General features: G+C 39.3%; 1 protein-coding gene across 4 annotated transcripts in view; it reads left to right on the top strand.

The window, feature by feature from the left end:
- Positions 1–24480, top strand: part of LOC124291908 (ras association domain-containing protein 1-like) — a 116775-nt gene that overhangs the window by 35841 nt on the left and 56454 nt on the right. The window contains exon 1 of one of the 4 annotated variants that reach the window (XM_046728977.1): positions 9339–10896. The exons of the other annotated variants lie outside the window; for them this stretch is intronic. Within the exon in view, the coding sequence (XP_046584933.1) occupies positions 9930–10896 (967 nt within the window). The 5' untranslated portion in view covers positions 9339–9929. Of the gene's footprint in view, positions 1–9338; positions 10897–24480 lie in introns of those variants that run through there. 4 annotated transcript variants of the gene reach the window in all.

Raw genomic sequence — 24480 nt, 5'->3', positions numbered from 1 at the left:
CAGAGTAAATAATTAAACTGTCAGAATATGCGGAATATAAAGATGTGAATACTTAACAAAATTGTTCGAATCTGTTTCTGATGTATTGTTCATATTTGAAACATTAAAATCATGTCTACAAACTCTTGACATGGGAAAAACTATTGCTGAGTATAATCCAGCAATATCTCTGTCTTCCATCTTGACTTGAGTATGCTACAGGATGAATGACTACACCAGAGGTCAGCCTTGGTATGTGTCTATTCACTGTGTATAGATTAAACACAGGTAACATATGGGCACCCTCCCACTGCTGTGGACTTGGCAACTCACATGTTAGAATGGAGCCAGTACTAGTGTGTCTAGCCTTGCTCCAAGGCTGTACTGAATGCTAAGCCCATGGATGTACAGTAATTCGATCCTTTAAAGAGGCAAGTCTAGACAAGCAGTCTTAAGGACCCCAATCTTTTATTTATTATTTTTTAGAAACTATCATTTAAACTATTAATTTTCACCTTTTAGAGACTTGTGCACATCTATAGTCTGTCATTCAGACCCTGAAACAAATATATCCAAGAAAGCTCATCCAAGCCTGGATTATGTGACAAGTCAAGATTTTCACAGTTTCTGAAAATGGAGAAAGCCTCTGGGCTGCTTATAGTTTATCATTATATTTTTTGAACAGTTTTTATCTATAAAATATGTTCATTTGTACATGTTAGTCTAAGTTAGTACATGTGATAGGATTGGGGATTGGGGGTGGGGGATGTTCAGTGAATCATACTGAAAACTTTCATGAATTTAATTTATGACTCGTTATCAAAATCGAGTCTTCATAAATTTTTTTAGAAACGAGTGTTTTTACTTGAATTTGTGTGTAGCATCAAAGCTAGACATGCAAAAGGAAATACATCTAAGCCAACCCTGACAATTGTCTACACTCATATAAATCATATACCGTAACCTAAGTTTGTGGATAACCTTGATTCGTGGATTGCGGAAATTATCATGCTATCTCGTAAATTAAGTCTCGACTGACGTCACGAAGTGGTACTTTTGATGTACGTACAATGCCACACCCCGCTGACAAAAAAGTTCCGAATCTCTGCATTACACGCAAGTACACTAAATGTAATTGTCCAGCATTGAGATAAATAGCCCCAGATCACTAATACCACCATTGCCAAATTTTATTTTTACAAAATGTCAAGTAAAACAGATACCATTAGCTCCAACCTTCTCACTTCTCGTTGTCTGCTTTCCTTAGTGTCAATACTTACTGCAGTGGGATGTCGTACACGGTGGTATAAAGTAACCAACTACGTAATCCACGAAACAAGGTGACGTCTCATTTTGTGGGCACATGAATGGGTGATGATTGCAAATGGCTTCCGTAAACAAACATTTCATTCACGAGTGGAATATTAGGCATTTTCAATTTGCTGAATCAATGAATAAAATAATCAGTGCATATACAAAATGAAATCATGCATTTAAAATATGAATTCCGCCGCACTTCCCTAAGTCAATGTTACGCGAGTGCATATATTTAATTTGACAGTAATTTGGTCACTGGTCATTAACATTGTCACTGTGGGAAAACATTTCAAAGGGTTATTGTTTCACTGAATATAATGATTGATAGTTCAGCTGCTTAAGTGATTTTGTACTCATTACCCAATATTTGTATGTGATACCCAATAGTCATGTTGTGTATCAAACCGCCTCCATGGTGTAGTGGTTAAAGCATCCGCCCGGAGAGCGGAAGGTCGTGGTTTCAATCCCTTGCCGCGTCATACCAAAAGACGTTAAAATATGGTACTTGTTGGTCCCTGCCTTACGCTCGGCATTAATGGGTACAACAAAGACTGGCCGGCTCGGAGTCAGTATAATGTGTCTGAGTGGGGTATCCATGCTTCACTGTGGCATGGTGTCTCAGTGGGCTAGCACTATAAAACCAGCTTCAGTCTGGGCTAGTACAAGCAGTCGCACACACACATACACATGCATGCACGTCGTCATACGAGCGAAATATTCTCCAGTGCGACGTTAAACCCAATTTCACCTCACCTCACCTCACCTCATGTTGTGTATCATATTTGCTTCACAATAGATTCGATGCAGCCATAGTATTTAGGTTTTCCCAAGACCATCTTTGTTTTGTTTTGCTGTTGCATTAAGCAATATTATCAGCAGTGTGTGTTATTTTGGGTACGATGATAAAGCTCAGTGCAACCTCAGATCAGTTTCTCTCCTCTTGCAACAGACAGTGTGTACTTAGCACTCTGCCTAAAAGAACATACATCATTATGTTGTGTTTTGAAACCGAAGCCTTGTGCAGCATGTTCAGATGGGCTCAAATATCACAAAGCCTTGAATGTCAGCTTGCCCACACGATCTCATCATCATGGTGACAACAAATACTAGGGCATTTTACATAGTGTATGTGGGAACTGAGGCAGTTGTGTAATGTATAATTCACACGCATAATTATCTCCTATCAGTGCGATCTCATATCAGTGTGATCTCATGTCAGTGTGAATGTGGAATTGTACCTAATGTTACAAAGTAGTGAAAATGGTAAGTCACTCAGAAAATTTCAAGTCTGGGGGGTAATTATGTATTACTTTGCAAAAAATAAATCAGTACTGTCTACAACAAGGGGAGTTAATCAAATGTTAATTATGCAATGTTTTTTTCCCTGAGGTCTGTAATTCTGATATTAAGGATGCAAGGGTTACTTCCCTTGTTGATCATTGCTTGTTATGTGAATTGATAATTCTCTAGCTGTTTATCATCTGAACATGAAATAAACTCAGTGGACGTTTCAGATTGATCTTCCTTCTGTGATCACAATAATTATTAGCTGTGTATTTTCACCATTTGAATGAAATTGTGTGAATGATGTGAATTATGTATGTACCATGCTTCTAACATCGATAGGACTTTCATAGAGTTCTCTCTAATGATACCAGTCTCAGTCCCCAACTATGAAATACAACCAAAACCATGTTTGGAATTGAACTGGCAACACACTGACCATTATGTTTACAAACAAGTGATGACTGTCGTGGTGCCAAATACTTTTACCCCCAGCTAAAATGTTTCCTTTGTTTGTGTTGGCAACTAACATGTAATAGGTATCGTAAGAATGTAAGGGGGAAGGTAGGTGTTAGGCAGTGGACAGTATTGTGAAACGGCGAAACAGGGCGTTGGGATAGTCCAGTGGTTGAAGTTTCCGCTTGTCATGCCGAAGACCCGGGTTCGAATCCCCACAGGGGTACAATGTGTGAAGCCCATATCTGGTGTCCCCCGCCGTGATGTTGCTGGAATATTGCTAAAAGCGGCGTAAAACATAACTCACTCACCCCACCCAATGTAAACCACTCAAACTGATCTGATTAAACCGACTAGAGGTAAAGTTGAGTGAGTCATAAACTCATCAAAATGCTCATTCCGAAGGACATACACACAAAAATATAAATGTCATTATTTTGGGGGTAAGATGGCAAATTTCAGGATTGTTTTGATGGTCTCTTCCGCACTGGAGATGCAGTTGTTTCTACGGTTGAAATAGACTGCCATCTAGTCTCTGAAATGAACATATTTTACAGAAAAATAAATGTTCCTAAATTATAATAATAAAATATAATAAAGAGGATACCAGATACTTTCTTCATTTGTGGAAATCTAGACTTGCAACATAATCTAGACTTGTCACATAATCTAGACATGCATGGGCTTTCTTGGATATGTTTTTTTACAGGGTCTGTATGACAGACTACGGTTAAATATGAAGTGTCACATGTTATAAGACGCTTGATGTTGCTAACTCAGGGGAGGTAACTCTTGCTGTCCAGATATGTTTCTATAGCTCTGTCAGTTTGGTGGTAACACCCCTCTTGTCGGAAAAGTTGATGCATATTCTAACAAATAATGTTCTCAGTATCAGATATAGATATAGATATATATGGAATATTATAACTTGGTTTTGAAGAGCAGTCAGTCCATAACATGTGATGCTAAAGAAGTGAATTATGTGTTTTTTTGTCAGGAAACATTGTAATTTTGAAAAAGTGGTGTTTAAATGCCATGAAACCCTGAGAAACAAAGACTGAATAGCTCTGATATGAATATTGTTAAGTGTGATAATGTTTTGTCCATGTGTGGATAATGTGACAACTCTGGACGGTCACTACATCCCATCTGCTCCATACTTGGGTCATGGTGTCACTACAGCCTTATGTCTTTGTTCTGTGAACAGATGTTACACAGCTTCAGCCTTCAGATGCAGTTGACATAGGTTAATATGCTTTTTGCCCAAATATACATTCTTAAGCTGAAAAGAACTTGTTTTTTTTTAATTACAGAGGTGTTTATGGCTGGACATGGACAGTTTTTGTAAACACGAGCAAGCTTGAATTTCTGTTTGGTGGAATATTCAGGGTGCAGTCTTACACAACAAACATCCTGTGGTGTTCACAAAGACAATAATGGATAGAAAACTAGCAGTAATAGATTCTTTGTTTATCAGGTTTGTCAATACAAGACAAATGTTATGGATAACAATAGGGATGTCCTGATACAGAAGTTTCACGATTCGATACGTATCATGATACCATGTCACGATTCGATACGTATCACGATACCTATTTTCGCGGAATTATTGCGTAAATTTAGTTACATTTTGAACATTAATATTTCGTATTTCATAACTGTCCATGAAAAGATCAAGATTTTATATTCTCAGAGATTAAAAAGTTCTAATTTCCCATCTTTGTGCAGGAAAAATAATCATTTATAACTCTAATAACATAAAAAACATGATACAACTGCAAAATGTAAACGATACATGAACATATTTAAACCGATACTTTCAAAACTAAATATCGATACAGTTTTGAATGTATCGATAATTGTATCGTCTTAGAAAAAGTATCGATGTATCGTGGCATCCCTAGATAACAACTTCTTTATTTATTTGTCACGACGTTTCCGGGCTAGTTCTTGCCCCTACTTCGGGTGGATAATGACAAAGAAGTTGTTATCCGTAACAATTGTCTTGTATTACTACACCAACATCTAAATACCTTAAGGATTTGTTAATATTGCTATTTTAGTTTGGACATGTATATGCTCCACCATAATGCTACCATAAACAAATTTTCTTTGTACAGTGAACATGTAAGAGTTTTCTTCTGGAGTAGACAAACTGTTAATTCATTGATTCGAACCAGTCATTGAAATGAGATTCTACTTCTTGGTACCGATAAACAAAGATCCCATGTCATCACCTCCACCCTTTCATCCGACCTATCGTGGTGGTGGGGTAGCCAGCCTAGTGGTTAAAGCATCTGCTCATCATGCTGAAGGCCCTGGTTCGATTCCCAACATGGTACAATATGTGAAGTCCATTTGTGGTGTCCCCCCGCAGTGATATTGCTGGAATATTGCTTAAAGCTAATAGCTCACTCACTCATCCAACTGATGAAAATGCCTCAAATCAGATGAAGAAAGTAGTGGTTAGTATGTGTAACACAGTGTTATAAGGACAAGTGTTACCGGCGGTTCAAGTGAATCTATCCAGATCTTATCATTCTTCCTCTTTGGAGTGATAAACATTTGAAGGGAGAGATTTTTACTTCCATACAATCAGGGCAGTCTATTAAAAATTCTGACTGTTTTCTTTGTTAATTTCTTTTGAAGTTCAAATGGAAAACTTTGTCAAAATATTTTTCAAGTAATAGTCTCGCTTTATGAGTGGTTCGCTTTATGGTGTGATTTGCTGGGTTCAATGACTTGGTCAATTGAATGTCATGTACCCAGAACATATGAATTGTTGCTGACAATGTTGATCACTGGATTGATTCCAGCCACCACCATACACCTGGAATACTGTTGGGAGCAGCAATATACAGCTTAAGTATCTAAACACAGGCTCAGGCAAGATGATAAATGAAAATAGGACTGCTTCTTAACCTGTCCCTCACCCATCTTCCTGAAGATGAAGGAGGAACCACAATCCACAACAATCTGTATCCCCCAGTTGCCATTGTAGCCAGCTGATCCCCATTTCACAAAGCATGGAGTAATGTAGTCTTGTCCATTGAATGACATATTTACATTTTATTTAATCAAAACAAAGCCAAGATAGATTTGTTGCCCAATATCAATGAGTGAGTGAGTATGGGTTTATGTTGCATTTAGCAATATTCCCCCAACATCACGGCAGTGGACACCAGAAATGGGCTTCACACATTGTACCCACGTGGGGAATGGAACCAGGTCCTTCAGTGTGATGAACGAACGCTTCAACCACAAGGCTACACCACCACCCCTGTCCAATATGAAATCAGCATCACAAGAAAATAACTAATAATGTAATGAAAAATATATCATAGATTGTGTTTGTCTAGGGGAATTGGAGTTTGAAATATCGAACCATGGGCGAGCAGAGGCCTACATCCTCTAATGAAAAGTAAATTTTATGTGCCTATTTATTGTCTGATAGATGTTTCCCCTGAGTTAAACATGTAAAAGTTCAAGTGTTTTAATGGCATTTCGAATTGATAAACACGAAGGAGAGAATGATAAAGAATTATTCATAAACACTGAAATAGTTGGTTCCTCATAATGAAGAAGTTGACATCCATAAATTTCTCTTCCTTATCTTGAAGTTTTTAACAGTAGGGAAGCATAAGACTGTAACGCAGGTGATGTAAAAATCAAAGTTTCTGACAGGTTTGAAATAACACTAACTTGCGAGTGTGTTCTGAATGCTTGGCAGCGGTTTCAAGCAACTTTCAAGACAAAGACACGGGTTCGAATGCATAGTGAAGGAGAAAAAAAGTCCTGAAAAAATATAGCAGCGTGAAGAGAAGGTCAACACGCCCCTGTGACAGTGAGGACAACGAAGTAACAGTTGACGGCGAGGGGATTGTGCTGACACTTGTAACAATAGACACGTTAACAAACCTTGCTTTCATTGTTACCTGTCCTGCGCATTTCGATTAGGCTTACCTGGCAACACAGGAATGGCATCACCAAGAACAGATTTTGCTTAAGTTTTATGTGTTTGGACATTGCATCAGTGATGTAAACCGTTTAGTACATCAGATTTAGCAAGGTCACCTCAACTGGGTTTTTAAATTACTTACATTTTTACAAATTGTTTCTTGATTTGAATATACATTTGTAGTGAAATCAAATGAATCGTTTTGAGAGAATATGTTGGAAGGGTTAGGAATGACAGATATTTACATTTTATTTAATCAAAACAAAGCCAAGATAGATTTGTTGCCCAATATCAATGAGTGAGTGAGTATGGGTTTATGTCGCATTGGCAGAAATTTAAACTAGGCTCTTTAACTGAGCAAGTCATACACTAAAACCTATAATTCTCAAAGCTATACTACTATGGATCCCGACTGCAGATGCCATAAATGTATACAACCAGCATGATTTTAATTTTCCGACTACATGTCTTACCATCTACTTTCATTTTAGATATCATCTTTTCTTGTCATGATACTGTTTCATATATCTATGTATATTGGAGCGGTCTTCATGTAAGTTCTTTTGAGCTTGTTGACCAATCAAGTTCATTAAAATTCTTGCTTTTTCATGAAATAAATATGTTTAAACCACTATGAGTAAAGACTCAGTGGTAAAAGTTTTCATGGTCGTAAAAGTTCCAAAATGGGTTAAACGTGTTAAAATGAAGAAAAGTCACATGAAACACAATTCCCTCTCTCATTCAGTGATGACAATTTTGAGGTTTAGGATACTATGGTGGATAAACAACGTTTAGTTTATTGCTTATGTTTTAGGGGGTTTGTAAATGGTTATGAATAACCTGTGGAAAGTGTGTGGTATCATATCTTACCTTCACCTGGATCACCTTGGCAGAAATTAATCGTAGGTATATGGTATTTTAAGTGAAATAACTGAAAATAAGTGTGCAGATACTTATTTCTATATTTCTAGTAATGTTTTGTAGGGAAAGGACTAAATTCTATGTATGTCACAGTATTTACATTGTACACCCAACCATCTGAATCTTTCATAATCTTTCATGTCATGAAGACAAAGAACACAAGTCAAAAGTCCCAGACAGAGAAGCAGCTCTTGTCTTCATATGCTGAGTTTTCATATGAGATGTAGCAGATAAATCTGTAATTTGAGGAAATTGTTCACACCAGTGTAAAGATAGTAAATCTTGGCTGTGACACTGTCTGTTACGAGACCCGAGACCCGCTGAGACAGAAGGCTTACAAAGCTATTGTGGATGTAATGTTATATACACTCTCATTGTGAGGAGACCCACATGTGGCAAGGCCAGGGCTTGTCCTAGTCATTAAAAAACACATGTGATTTGTATTGGACAATGAGCTTGTGTTCTCTACTTAGATTGATAGGGAAATAAAGAGATGTTTGGTTTTGTTGTGACATGAAAGATTGCTTTGTTGAATCCCTTTTCATCTATGTTGAGATGATTATATTCCTTAAAACTTCCTGAAGGTATTTACTGCTTCTTTTTACAAAGATTTAAATTGAAATATTTTGAAAACATTCTTTTGAAATGTACGATAATTTACTTATTGAATGCTTTAGAAATCAATTATTTTCACCACGAGCAATAATGGTCAAAGGCAATAGTGAGCGAGTTCTACTTTTGCACTGCTTTTAGCAATATTCCAGCAAGATCAAAGTGGGGAACACCAGAAATTGGCGTCACTAATTCAATCATAATAAATTTAAGATTCAATTAATTTAGGGAAATCCATCTTTCAGAATTATTAATTCAGTCTGTTGAAGTCATATTGAAATTGCCGATGTCATCCACAGCTGTTTGTCATTTCTAATACCCTGATAAGAAGTCTAGCCACAAGCACCTGCTCCACTGAAAGTCAGTGCTGTCAAGGTTGTAATATGAGTTCAATGTCCCCATTTGTCCCACCCAACACAAAAATTCAGTCTCCATGACATGCGTCTTCCAAATGCTGACATTTTCTCACGTTAACAGTCAGTAATTAATCTAAAGGTCCTTATTTTTTAAACAATATTCCCTGAATCATTAGTGCATGCAGTTCTATTGAACCAGTTTAATTTAAACTTCTACAATTGATTACCATCTTTTGATCTTGATTTGAAATCTGACACCAAGTGTTTTCACACATGTGGTATAACTACCGTATCCAACTGTTCCACTCACAAGGGTCTCAACCCCTGTCCTGTGACCAGTGACCTCTGATCATGTCACAGCTGTTGATATGAGCCGTTTGGCAGACCACTGACATATAGACTGATAACTGTCGTGGTGGTTTGTGGACTGTTCCTTTCAAGGAGGTGTGATGTGTTTATGAAGGTGTGTGTTTATTTGTGAGAATAGCAGGTAATTCAGTGTGACCAAGGCCCACATTACAGTCTGCCGCTCCCGTGTGTCGTCAGGCAGGGTGGCTGAGTCCACATCAGTGATAGACATAACATTACCACGGTCCTCTGAGAGCGACACAGCTGAATGAACTCAGATTTGTGTGGTGGTGGTGAAACGTTCACCTGTACACCGTCGTATGGGGTGACTAACTGTAGTTGAGTCAAGGATTGTCTGCACATGCTCAGAAAGAAGGACGTCCGCTTTCATTACAAAAGTTGTGGAGGCAGTACAACAACTGCTGAACATGTTGAATGGGAAATAGTACATTAGTCGTGGCTGTAGGGATACCACTGGGATACCAAGAGTTGGTGTGCACATTATCACAGAGAGAAGTCGTGTTGCTATATTTAGAGTACGGGAGGGTAATCGGAGTAGAGCTTGGATATACTGTGCCGTCTGCTCTCAGGGCTACAGGTTGATCTAACAGTTACAGCCAGGTTTGAAAGACGGCCAAAACCGAGGATGAGTTCTTTACCTCTCGCTGCTCACAGTCACAGCAAGCTGGGTAGTAGGGATGGATGATAGTGGATACTACAGCAAGCGGTCGGAACAGTTTAATTTCAACAGTGGTGGCAGAAGCGAAAACTTTCCTCCTGATGACATCTTCCATCTTAAGTTTAGTGATATAGGCAAGTCTAAGTCTTACAGGTATTTTCGACATGGTTTTAAAGATGAGGAGGATTTTGAAGAGTTCAAACAAGATTTGAGAGATTTCAGGAAGTTAAAGGAAGAAGTGAAAGAGGTGTATGAATATTCTGATTCTCGGAGTGGCATCAAAACAAAAACGACTCACCGACGTAGTCGCTGTTTCACTGGGAGCAGAGACTCTCTTCACGATCCCCTAATGGAGTTCTTTAAAGGGGATGAGCATTTTCAGGAGTTTGAACGTGTGTTTGACACCATCAGTAGTAGAAAAAGATTTTCAACTGATTTCGACCCATTCAGATGGACAGGGAAAGGTTCAACTGCAAGTAGTGGGGAGGGTGCATGTGGGGGGAGGGACTCGAGTCAGGACCGGGGAAGGGGAGACAGGGGGAGTGAAAGGAAAGAAGGGGATGCTTATGAGAATGTTTTCTCAGATCTCAGTATGGATGACAGTTTCTTGGATTTTTTTAACAATGATGAGGATTTTATGGAATTTGAGCATGAACTGGAAAAGTTCAAAAGTAATCGAAGATCTCGGGTATTGGATGGGCTCAATCGACGCAGCAGTTGTGATATATTCGGAGATGTGAAAGCTTTCTGTGATAGAAGTCTGAGACGTGATTCTTCCAACAACTCCACAAAAGGTAGTGACCACCATGACAGGGACAGTAGTATGTGGAACTCAGCCGAGGAGTGGGACTTTGTCCTCAACAAACTAAAGCGGAATAGCCGATTATTCTCGGATAAAGGACCACCCCTTGATTCTGATATATTTAGTGAGGAACCTATTTATGTACACAAAATCCAGGTAGAAGATAGACCCAGTTGTGATAAAGGTAAGCATATTGTGTGATTGTTATTTCCATGATCAGAGATAAAGGGCTATCGAAGGATCTATTCAATATTTGTAATGTCATATTGTTGTATATTTAGTCATACACATTACATAAATGTTTCCATGCAGTTCAGACAGGTTCGAATCCTCTGTGTGACTTCGGCCTCGTGTGAGTGATTTATTCAGTTGATTGGAAAGTTTCCAAACCACCCCTTTCAGGTTCATAGTTTGACAAATGTTTTGACTGATGTTACTGAAGGAGCTCCTTGTCAGCTGTCAGTACTTAGAGGGATGAAACACCTGTATGATTGGGTTAGAGTTGACCTTAATACATTCCATTACATAATAACACGCAATATCTGTGATTGATGTTAATCAGGTGATACATTTCAATAGAGGCCTGTTTCTATAAGGATGATGTAAGGTTATTTATTATACGATTTTCCAGGACTTATTAATTTCTATCCTGTATGTATTGTGGATCTTTCTGTTATGACCCCATGGCTGTCTGTATATTTTTGTGATATCCTTTGGATAATGATGTGCATAATGTTAATTATTTTGAAGTAAAAAAAAACGGTATAAAATCATATATTAACTTTGATCATTCCTTCTCAATTCTGACCTTCCTCTTACGTCATACATTCTGAAGGTTCCCTGTCTTGAAGTATTTCCTTGTATTGTAAGTGATCGCTTGCTGTTTTCTGACCATGCAAGAATCCCTTATGTATTGCCATCCTACCTGACCATGATAACCTCCGGAGACTTACAGATGGATAGATTTTCAGCGTTTGATTTACAAGCATGCCTCACAGAGATATCTCTCTCTTTTTAAGCTTTATTCGTCTTATTTGAGCCGTGTAGAATAGATTTATGTCCCTGTTCCATTTCAGGTTAGTTTACCATTTACGACCTCCTCAAGTCGTCCATGTCAAACGTGATTACCCGTCATTGTTAATTCCCTTCTAGATTGCAGATTACTTAACCCACATCGAACTAAATTAGCTTGGGGTGTTGAGTGATAATCAGGTATTTGGCAGTGTTTTTGGTTCTGAGGTTTATCGTGCAGTCTGGTTGAAGGGTGACGCAGTTCTTGACATTTGCTGAAAATAACACGGGGAAATGATTGTGTGATGTTTACATTCAGGCAAAGTGCCATTTGTACAGGTGTATTGAGTTGCTTGTGCATTCTGCGGTGGTGGTGATGCCGCGGGGGTGGTGGTGGTGGCCAGGGGGATGACAGATGAACACTGATGTGTTCATGTGGTGACAGAATGTAAATAAATAATCTCATCTGTAATGGAGTTATTAGAGCATGATACACTGGAATGAGATGTTTTCGTTAGACTTCATCTTATAAACCACTGGCAAGAAGATGACATTCAGTGTCCTTTACAATGAAAGTTTATATGTCAGTATGGCATGATCGTGAGTCAGATTGGAGGTGCTATTTTGGTTACGAGCTGTGATAGTGTCTTGTAATATCCTTGAAGCCTGATTTTAGACACTTCTTAAGAAGTGTATCTTAGAATGTGATATTTTGGTGAAGGTCACTGTGATTATCTGGAGTGCTGTTTGGGGAATGATTTGTTATTTTGTGTGGATTTGGTAGTAGTATATGGTAGTATATGTGTATAGTATAATTGGCTCAACATTTAAAAATGTTCTTGAAAGCCATTTAGAAGTTGTTGCCCATAAAACATGTTGTGTATTAACATTTAAAAAGGTGAAAAATATATACATGTTTCGTAGATTTGTGACCAACAATTTGATATACCAGTTTAATAATTTGGGCTGTTTGGGGTGATTTATGTACAATTAAAACAACATTCACTCTTTCACTAATTTAAACCCACTCAGTCCTAAGCCATCATCACTCACTCACTCACTCACTCACTCACTCACTCACTCACTCACTCACTCACTCACTCACTCACTGACTCATTACTCACTCATCTACCACCACTGCTCATTATTCAGAGCTGGTTGAGGTATACATGCACAGAACTAAGAAATGTGTCACACATGTGTCTTAATGTGACACTTACACTGGCTGGGATTGTATTCGTGACATGTTGGCAGATGGAACACGGCCATACATTGCTGGAGTCAGGATGTCCCATCCACCTTTCCAGTCACTGTATGGAGCCCATAGGTGGATATCCTGTCACTGATTGTCCAGATACTGCAGGCTCTGACGCACCACTTGGAGGACATAATGGTTGTGATGCTGGTTACACAATGGAGGCAGTTAGCAATGTTAGTGATGTCATGGATGGCAGAGGGTGATGGTGACAGAGGTAGTTCTGTACAAGTTAAAATTAGATGGTGTGAATAGGCCATCACAAGTTTCTTGTGAAGTGGTGCACAATAAATAAATACAAATATGTACACGGGGTAGGTTGTGTGGCAGACATGTTACTGGTGTGATGTTCTTGTAAGCCTATTTACTCAGATAGACACTGTGTCTGTACAAGTGGTCAGATAGTCCCTGTACTAGTGGTCAGATAGACCCTGTATCTGTACAAGTGGTCAGATAGTCCCTGTACTAGTGGTCAGATAGTCCCTGTACTAGTGGTCAGATAGTCCCTGTACTAGTGGTCAGATAGACCCTGTGTCCGTACAAGTGGTCAGATAGTCCCTGTACTAGTGGTCAGATAGACCATGTATCTGTACAAGTGGTCAGATAGTCCCTGTACTAGTGGTCAGATAGACTGTATACAGGTGGTCAGATAGTCCCTGTACAAGTGGTCAGATAGTCCCTGTACTAGTGGTCAGATCTACCATGTATCTGTACAAGTGGTCAGATAGTCCCAATACTAGTGGTCAGCCAGACTGTATACAGGTGGTCAGATGAAGTAGATCCAACCCTGTATTCAGATCTACCATGTATCTGTACAAGTGGTCAGATAGTCCCTGTACTAGGTGCTCAGATGACCATGTATCTGTACAAGTGGTCAGATAGTCCCTGTCATTGTGTAGACCATATCTGTGGTGATAGTCCAACTGGTCAGATGATGACTGATAGAATAGATCCCATCATTTGGTCAGATACATGTATGGTACAAGTCCAACAGATAGTGCCCTGACTATTGGTCAGATAGATCCATGTATGTGTTACATAGTGGTGGTCCAACTGTGGTCTGATGACTAATAGAATAGTGGTCCCAGATAGTCCCTGTACTAGTAGTGGATGGTCCAGCTGGGTGCTGATAGTCTGATACTAATAGATCCCATCATTGTACAAGTGGTCAGATAGTAGTGGTGGTGGTCAGATAGACCATGTATCTGTACAAGTGATAGATAGTCCCTGTCATTGTGGTCAGATAGACATGTATGGTGGTCCAACTGGGTCAGATGACCCTGTAGAATAGATCCCATCATTGTGTATCATAGTACAAGTGGTCAGATGGTCCCTACTAGTGGTCAGAATAGATCCTGTATTGTGTTACATGTGAATCAATGTTGTGGTGGTCCAACTGGGTGCTGATGACTGATAGAATAGATCCCATCATTGTGTTACATAGTGGTGGTCCAGCTGGGTGCTGATGACTGATAGAATAGATCCCATCATTGTGTTACATAGTGGTGGTCCAACTGGGTGCTGATGACTGATAGAATAGATCCCATCATTGTGTTACATAGTGAATCAGCTTGTCACATGATTAAGAAATACTCTTTAAACGTCCCCCAGTGTGATATCATAGGACACAGGTTATAATGACATAAACCTCACTCAGTCAGGCTGCAGTAATTGTATGGTCGTCCTCTACTTTCTGGAGATGTGAACTTCAGACAAATTGCACCATTGCATCCCAGTAAGTTAGGCCTCTCCCTAGGTTTGTCCGCTTTGGTCTGCTGTTATTGCCTGAGCATGGATGATTCACGGAGATCGATTCCATGAAATAGCCATTACGTTTCCTGATTGGACATTGATTTTTGCTAAAGTTGCTGATCAAACAGCTCTGAGGTGTCTCGTTTTCAAGTTTTATGCATGTTTGTTATGTAACAGTCAGTATCGTAAAACTGACAAATGAGAGAATATTATTCAGTGGTCAAGAATACCATTTTGTGGCCACATGACGACTACCAGAAACAGTCCATGCATGTGTGGTAGAACATCAGCTGTGACGATTCCATTGTTTTTCTGTATTCAATTGTACGTCCTTTGGTACTGTCTAAAGGGTTTTTGGGGTTTTTTAAATAAAGACTTGTTTAAAAATAATTCTGCTTAAATTGACATCTCAGCTGACAATTTTCTCCTGTTCAAGCGATGGTTTAATGGTGTCTCTACTTGTCTTCAGTTCTTCCCAGGTCATGCACAGGTATTCAAAGGGACACCTCACCTTGGCATTAACAGGTATGACTGTATATCGGTCATTAGACTTGAATGATCTGTCAGAGTAATCTCTTATCTTCAAGAATGTATATAAGTGAATAACAGCTATTCTGATGGCGATACAATGAGGTGGTGATTCAGATTGCTGTGGGGCAAGGTTCAGCCAAGGTTCACGGATGGCTGACTGCATATCCTTGTGTGAGATGAGGCACATGAATAGGTGGGAATTTGGCCTTCGGGGTACAACTCCATTTATTCTCACAAAGTACTACTGAATGTCCCATTTAAAGCCAAGTCTGTATATATAACTTGATTTCATGTCTTGTTAATGCGATTCAGTTTGAAACTTGTGTTTATGCAAGAGGCATATTTGGCATCTCATCTAGTAAAACTTAGATAAGGGGACATGGAAATAGGCTCAACCTGTTTGTGAAGGATCTTTTCTTCGATTACATGGACATTAGAATTCAAGTCGGCGATTGAGCCATATGTTGCTTGTATATGTACATCTAGAACAAGCTGTTGTATATGCTGGTATGTAAGAATACAGGGCTCCCGGATAAAGGCCGTATCGACATGTACGGATACAAAATATGCACGATACGATAGGAAATAATGTAGGAAACGTAGAAGATACGCTCTCCACAGCAATGGTGTACGGTCTTAGCATCATTAACACACGTATTTATCTGAAGAAGTATTGTTTTATTGTTTATTGACCTGTTTACACAAGAGTAGCAATGTTGTGGTGCATATATGAAACGAAACACAAGATTACTGATACTCCATTCAATCCATTCAGTACTCTAAATGTACTCTTAAGTTTTTCCAGTACTCCTATGTTGAAAAATTATCTGGAGCCCTGAGAATAAATGTATGTTTCTATCTAGCTGTGGATACATAAGAATATATGTACGTATTGTTGTGTTCAGTTCATATCCTGGGGTTGTGGGGTAGCCTAGTGGTTAAAGCTATTGCTCGTCATGCCGAAGACCCGGGTTCGATTCCCAACATGGGTACTATGTGTGAAGCCCATTTCTGGTGTCCCCAGCCATGATGTTGCTGGAATATTGCTAAAAGTGGCATAAAACAATATTCACTCAGTGTATATCCCACACACTTGACAGTGTTTCATATTGAAAATGAGTGAATGTTTCCCATTATTTGAGACTAATTATGATTATCATAGAGATATGTGATTTTAGTTTTATGTATGTATCTACATTGTGATGAGGCAAAATAATCTGTTAGTCTGGGATTGGAGGTAGATTTGAACCCAGGAACAAACTAACTTTGTAAAATTGGACTTTATGTGTAAGGTGGTCATAATTGGTGATTGGTCGGTTGTTACGTCTTCAATCACTGGATTGTCTGCTCCTGATTGCAGAGTTTACAGCCCGATATCACACATCTAGATTAGTACAAGGAGTATCAAACAGCAAACATCAGTGATTGATGCTCAGAATATCAATCACAGGTTTATCTGGTCCAGACTTAAATAATATACCCTGCTATTACAGTGTTACATTAAGTAAGCAACAACCTAGAAGACAATGTATTGTGAAGCCACCAGTAACAACTTATAGAGCATGACTGACTGACTGAGTTTGGTTTTACGCCGCTTTTAGCAATATTCTAGCAACATGACGGCGGGGGACACCAGAAATGGGCTTCACACATTGTACCCATGTGAGGATTCGAAACCCGGGTCTTCGGCGTAACGAGCCAACGCTTTGACCACTAGGCTACCCCACTGCCCCTGTAGAGCATGAAATATGTAGATGTTTAGCAATGAATGGGTGAATGGCTCCAAAATACCAGTTGGAACATGTGAGTTTTGTGTTAAATTGATGTGTGAAATTAGCTGGTGAATTGTGTCAGTGAAACAGTTTGCATTTAATGTTGGAGAATACTGGAAAAGAAGTCTAGAAAGTTATTTCCATGTTAATGGGCACCTATATCAATGTCATACATGTTGAGCCAACGGTCATAGAATCTGGAATATTCGTCTGACTTATTGGAATATGTGAAATTTCTGAAATATTCACAAAGAAGAATAATTGGATTCTTGACCTCAATGAGGTCGCTATTAATGTCACAATACCAAGCTGAACAAGAAACACAGAAACATCCCACCCTTTCCTGCAAGCCGACTGCTGTCATGAAGTGCCAGAGTTTACGTCACGACAAGGATCACAGTCTCATAAAAGTTGAGAAATGTTTCAAGAACGCCTTTTGTTATGTCCTGAAGCCCTAGCAATGAAACCTGATGCTATAAAAGAGCTGTACAGTGAATCAATGTACTCCTAATGACTCCCTGCCTCTCTGTTGTCAGAGGACACATCCTGGTCTTTCACATGTCTGTGTTTTATCGTAATCCGATGCTTCGAAATAATTTCGATGTCAGACATCTAGACATGTTTGGGGAGGTCTGTGTAATTGTCTGCTGATAAAGGGATCACGCTAATGTTGGGCACGATGCAGATAGATATACTGCACATGTGTACAGTGGATGTTGTATTTCTGTATATAAATGTTGGAAGAGAAAATGAATATTCATGGGGATGTAAAATGGAGATAATGTGTACTCGTTGTCATGGGTGCATCGTGATGACTTGATTAGATTTGTTCCATATCTGACAGATTTTCATCCTCGTATTTAGGGGTGGGTATTGCACAGAATTTTCATATTGCAATATATTGCGATGCGAAATCTTGTATTGCGATATGTATTGCAATATATTGCCTGAAGTATTTTTAAACAAAAGACTACTTATAAGTGAGTTAATGCTTGATTTATAGAGCAAAAACACAACAAAATCACTATGCTTGATTAAGCTTTAATAACAACTTTTAATCATGATAAAATACAAATGTGAAGAATATTTGGCACAAATGAAACAAGGAAATATCCTAAGATTTCCGAGGGTTACGAAGTTTTCCGAATGCAAGTCAAAATACCGGTTTTCAACCAGCGTATCGCAATACGTATCGTTTCATGTCTGAACCAGTAAATACTGGTAAACCGGTTATATTGCGCAGCCCTACTCATATTATAATCAAATGTCAGTGAAATGTCTTCATTGGAATCATTCATTTTCTAAATCTGATGTTTAGATTGTACCCTTAATCTTAACGTGTTTTCCGTTTCCATTGGCAACAGGTCCAATTAAGGGGAAAACGTTAAAACTTGGTAATTTGAAAATACTCCTGAATTAATCGTAATAAATCCCTCCATGCTGTGTGATATTGGCTTAAACTGACTACATATCTGCACCACCTATCGCATTATGATGATGGTTTTATTATCATTGAAAATAAAAATGCGAGTAAATTGCCACGTTTCAGATTTTCCAGTAGTTTAGCTTGCTATCACTTGCCATACATCTACAGAAATGAACCCAGTGAGCCGTCATTTGTCTGCACAAAGAATACGAACCCTGATTAAAAAAACATCTCTAGTCATCTCGGAAGCAGCTCTGGTAATAACCTTCCCTTATATTGTCCGCTTTCTAAACATTCCCCTGAATCAATTCAAATAACTGTTATACAAATTTCTGTTGCACAATTTTCTGCCGTTTTTTCACGTTTCCTTCCTTTGTGAACGTCCTTTCGAGAATACAGAACTGCTGTAATGCAGGTCTTTCGGTATTAACGCTCACTCATGTTGTGATGTAATCAAATGTTTAACCGCTGTAGAGACAACAAAATGTCAAACAGGCCATGTTTTAGGAGCCGTTTTAATGAGTAGAACCATGCTGGAGTCTGAACCTTGTGTTGTGTGCTTTGTACTCCTTTAACATAGACTCTCCCTCTCTCTGACAAGGTGGGGAGTCTTGTAACTCCCAACAATATACAGTTTGCTGCTTGGCTGCTGGTGCCCTTGTGCCCTGACCATGTGTTTTGGACTTGATGGGATGTCTATGCAGGTTGGATGGGGTGTCATAGACTGTGGGTTGACTGGATGGGTTGTTTGTGTGTTGTTTGTGTGTTGTTTGAGGTGTAGGGTGGCCATGTAAGGTAATGATTGGGGTTTCCATGTTGTTTTGATAGGGGTATGGTGTCCATGTTTTTTGTATAGGGGGTAGGGTGTCCATGTTGTTTTGATAGGGGTTAGGGTGTCCAAGTTGTTTTGATAGGGGGTAGGGTGTCCATGTTGTTTTGATAGCTGGTAGGGTGTCCATGTTGTTTTGATAGCGGGTAGGGTGTCCATGTTGTTTTGATAGGGGGCCGGGTGTCCATGTTGTTTTGATAGGGGGTAGGGCTGCTATGTTGTTTTGATAGGGGGTAGGGTGTCCATGTTGTTTTGATAGGGGGTATGGTGGCTATATTGTTTTGATAGGGGTATGGTGTCCATGTTGTTTTGATAGGGGTATGGTGGCCATGCTGTTTTGATAGGGGGTATGGTGGCTATATTGTTTTGATAGGGGGTATGGTGGCTATATTGTTTGGATAGGGGGTATGGCGGCTATGTTGTTTTGATAGGGGGTAGGGTGTCTAAGTTGTTTTGATAGGGGGTAGGGTGTCCAAGTTGTTTTGATAGGGGGTAGGGTGTCCAAGTTGTTTTGATAGGGGGTAGGGTGTCCATGTTGTTTTGATAGCTAGTAGGGTGTCCATGTAATGATGTGTCCATATGATGTGTTGAGGAGGCTGTGTGCTCGCTTATTTCGGAAGTAATGTGACTTTGTTGTGACCCTACATGGAAAGACAGTTATGTTTCTTTTAGACACAGAACATCCCTGGCTCCATGATGGCCTGGTAACCTACATTGTTTCAATGCCTATCTCCATGTTATCAGAACATGATCAGAGCAACATGTCTACTGTACTGGACGACCTTCTGCTGAAGTGTCACACAATAGCACAGGTTATTGTCATCAGTCGACTCCTGCCAACAATGACGATGTGTTGATGATATTTCTACATTGTGCCAATGTGTTGTCTGTTTGTCAGACCGTTCATTTAACTGGGAGTTCATTAGGTAGCCTGGTGGTTGAATTGTTAGCTCAACATGTGGAAGTCTCTGGTTTGATTCTAGACATGATTACCACAGAGTGTAACCCTTGGTGGCGTGGTCGCGGTGTTAGCTCATCACATGGATGTCTCTGGTTTGAATTTGACATGATTACCACAGAGTTCAACCCTTGGTGACGTGGTCGAGGTGTTAGCTCATCACATGGATGTCTCTGGTTTGATTCTAGACATGATTACCACAGAGTTCAACCCTTGGTGACGTGGTCAAAATGTTAGCTCATCCTGTGGAAGTGTACAAATGACCATCAGGGATTCACACCCTTGAGCTAAAGTGTTAAGTCAAAACATTGAAGATTATGAGAAGAAAAATAAGTTTGGTTTTGTAAATCAGTTGCGTAAGTATCATGCTTCTTCCATTCCAAATCCCCACACAAATTGTACCAGACTAAGACAGATCCACAATACAGGATATATCAGCTATTGTTGATGAACAATGTGCTCCTGTCAGATCAATCCCCAACAACCAAGGGATTCATTTATTTGGTGTTGTCAGTTACCTTCTTTGTCGGTCCACTGCCATCTGTCAGGTGAGATTTGGAGACGGCAGTGACAGCAGTGTTTGTAGCCTCAACATCTGCGTTGAAGACAAAGCTGAGGTTTCTCCTCGAGGTGATTGTGCTGTATTGCCTGGGTTGGAGCAGGGAGGGAGGACAATAACTGATTTATTCCCCATTAGAGGATGCTGGGGATCATCTCATCAATCTTTTGGCTATTTTTGTCTTTGTGGGCAAAAGTTGTATAATTCCTGTCAAGTTTTCTTCCCACATCAAGATGGCATGCTCTGATATAACTGAAATACAATTCTAAAGACATCAAACCCACCTAAATCGTCCTTTGAACCCAGTTTTTGAAACTGTTCTTTTTATCCTATTTTATTTTATGTGTTTGACGGCACTGAAAATAAGCTTAAGCACTTGCAGACACTTGATTTACTTGATCAACCGGGTGTTTGGTTGAAAGGCAACTTAGACTAACTACATTTGCAGTCTTGTTGTTTATGCTTTTGAGATGATCCCTATGTGTTTGATTGACAACTGAAAGAGCTAAAACTTGAAAACATGTCTCTGTGTTGATCTGATCTGTGATACGACATATAAATATAATAAAAAGTTAAATCTGACAATAAAGAAGTACGCTTTATTCACTCATTCACTCAAGATGATGATAAAATATGTGGATTAAAAAGTATACTGAGAGCAATATGTCAGTACATTGTGTCTGACCTATTTCCTTGTCATGAAGTAAGACATTAAAGTTACACCTGTAATAGATAGCTCGGCTATGACACACCAGGAAGGAAATGGGTTTCTCCCATGGAGGTATCGTAACAGGTAACACAGCCGAAACTCAATAAAGACCTCATGCAGTTCAGGGATTATTTAAACAATTTTGATCTCTGTACTGTCATTTTGTGATAAGGTCTTGTCATTTTTTCGTAAGTGACGTGAAGAAAAAAGTTGAAAAGGAAATGTTTACCAACTTTAATTTAATAAATGTCCATTTGTTCAGCAGCTGTTAGGAAATAACTCAATGGTATGAAACTGATTGTTCCACAAACCTTCCTTCCACAAATTGTCAGCTGTATTACTCTTCATATCGATTATGTATCGTGGTTCTATGGATCTCCACTCCAAAGTACTTGTAATTGTACATTACTGAGAAAGTGTAATCCAAAGAATAATGTTTCATATTTGACTCCTTTCTACACAGCATTCTTTATTCAACAATGTCAGATTTAGTAAGTGGGTATAAGAACTTGCCTCACTATCTTGTTCATGTCTTGTGAATAAATATGTTTAGATCTGTGAGGCCTGTCTGGTGTGGAGGGATGTAGCCTCTTTGTTGTGTGAATTAGACAGCTATAAAGTGATATTTCAGGGTTCGAAATACCCCATATATTAGTGTGCCATGGCACGGTAAATGTTGAAATGGCACGGATAAAAAATGTTCCCGGCACGCTTAATTTTTTAGAGAAATAACTCCCCTTTAGTCTTTTAATCCCAAAAACAAAACACTTGCACAAATGACAACCTAGTAAAAACATTTATTGACTTTATCACCCAGGAAATAACTGGAATTATGATGGATGATGTAAAGAAATCTGGTTGTTTTTCCATTTAGAGTGTTGGGAGTACTGATAGTTCGGTTATTGAAGAGGAAATTGTGTATGTTAGATATATTGAACAAGTGAACCTGTCACAAAATTCTTAGCTATTAAAGGTGTTGGGAAAGCAGAACAAATGAAGCTTCAGAAAGCCATCTTAAACAGAAGACATATCAGTGATAGCAGAAAACTAGTTACATTTGTTGTTTACTAACAATGAATTTCAAATGATCATCATCCTTGCTACAGTCATTTGTTCTAAAAACATGTGGGCATGCTTGATATCTGAAAGGCACATTTAAAATATCTTCCTGGTGCCCAAAGGCACACTTAGAAAAAAAGTATTTCTATCCCTGTATTTACAACTTATCACTGACTGGACTAGATACTAGAATCATCCACACCTAAATATGGGGTAACTGTTCATCTTTACATTCATCTGCCATTCCACAATGTAAAGACAGGGAAAAGGTGGTATCGGGATTGGGATCCGATTTTACAGGGCATACGATTAGTCCAGAAGAAGACGTTCGTTGAGGCAGAAGATGTGACGGGTCACCTCTGTCAGTGGCAAGGACAATGGGTCAGACACACTTCCCTCCATGTGTTTGTTTATAATGAATAACTAGAGTCTAAGCAGGCGAGGATTTAACACTTCACCTGAGGCAGCACATGTCGTGTGTATGTAATGAAGTACTCTACAGTATACAGCGTGGTGAATGAGATAGGTGCGAGTCACCAGGTGAAAGGCTGATTGTCGGCATGAACCGATGAGTTTGGGATGAAGGGTTGCTTGTGAAGGGCTTGTGTTCTCAGAGACGTGTAGTGTACTCGAGTGTGTGAACTGATTTGGAAATGTGAAATAGTACAGGTGGAAAGTGCAGGCAATCAGGGTCATGGGTTGAAGGAACAGAACTCACTGTGCAGGGTTGCTTCATTGGTTTGAATCCCAGAGTTACTCCCATTATGATTGTGGACTTGTCAGGTCATCTAGGAACGTCTTGATCTTGCTTCTCGTGTTTTGATGACACGGTCTGATACAGTAGCAGTGTATATTTACAGCCCAGAGTGCCATTATATCCAACTCTCTCAATACTTTGTCCATGAGAAAGTTGAAGAGGAACTTTTTACTGATAGACAGCTTCATTATTGCAATAGATGCAACATTTCGGTGTCGATCATAACAGTGTTATCAAGCAACGGATTAGGATATACACCGAAACGTCACATCTGTTGCAATAAAGAAGCTGTCTATCCATAAAAAAATGTTCCTCTTCATCATATCAGCTTCTAAATGCCACTTAAAGAAGTCATGTGTAAGTTCTGGTTTCATGGGGGCACAGGTGGTCCAGTGGTTAAAGATGCTTCAACTCACTGAACCAAGAAGTGTTCCTTGGCTTCCAGGAGCAATTGCTTATGGGTTGAGTCTGTGCACGATGTTGAGTTTCTGTCAAAACTGTACTGATTTCATGGAGGTCATTGGGTGAGAGGGTAGCCTAGTGGTTAAAGCGTTCGCTCGTCAAGTCAAAGGCCCGGGTTCAATTCCCCACATGGGTACAACGTATGAAGCCCATATCTGATGTCCCCCGCTGTGATGTTGCTGGAATATTGCTAAAAGCTGCATAATATCCAACTCTATCTCTCTCTATCTCTCTCTCGCACGCACTTACTCACTCACTCACTCAGGTCACAAGTGTCTTAGTCCTGTCTCACTGAGGGCTTTCTTCTCAGAGTTGCCTGACATGTTGTGATACTTGAATGAAATATTGTTCAGAGTGGATAATAGCCCACTCCATCAAGGTCTCAAAATAACAGGAGACTTCTTGCGTATACCCTGTCCCCATTATATCATACCCATGGATCACTTATTTTGTTCACATCATACTGTAAAATTATTTTCAACAGAAGTCCTCATCACTGTCAACTATTCATAAGCAGTTGTGCAAGTAATAGTATTTATTGTTTTAGGACTGTTGAAAGTTTCAAGATAATAACATGAGATTGATTGGCTGTCATCATAGATCACTGAAGCCAGGTATGATCAGGTTGACTGACGAAGCTGTTTATTTTGGCACTGATAGATATTTTGGTAACCACGAACCCCCCAAC

This window comes from Haliotis rubra, unplaced genomic scaffold (assembly GCF_003918875.1).
Source record: "Haliotis rubra isolate DU_JTF1 unplaced genomic scaffold, ASM391887v1 Scf501, whole genome shotgun sequence".
Lineage (NCBI taxonomy): Eukaryota > Metazoa > Mollusca > Gastropoda > Lepetellida > Haliotidae > Haliotis > Haliotis rubra.
Note: the sequence above shows the minus strand (reverse complement) of the source record. Positions and strands in the feature narration are given on the sequence as shown.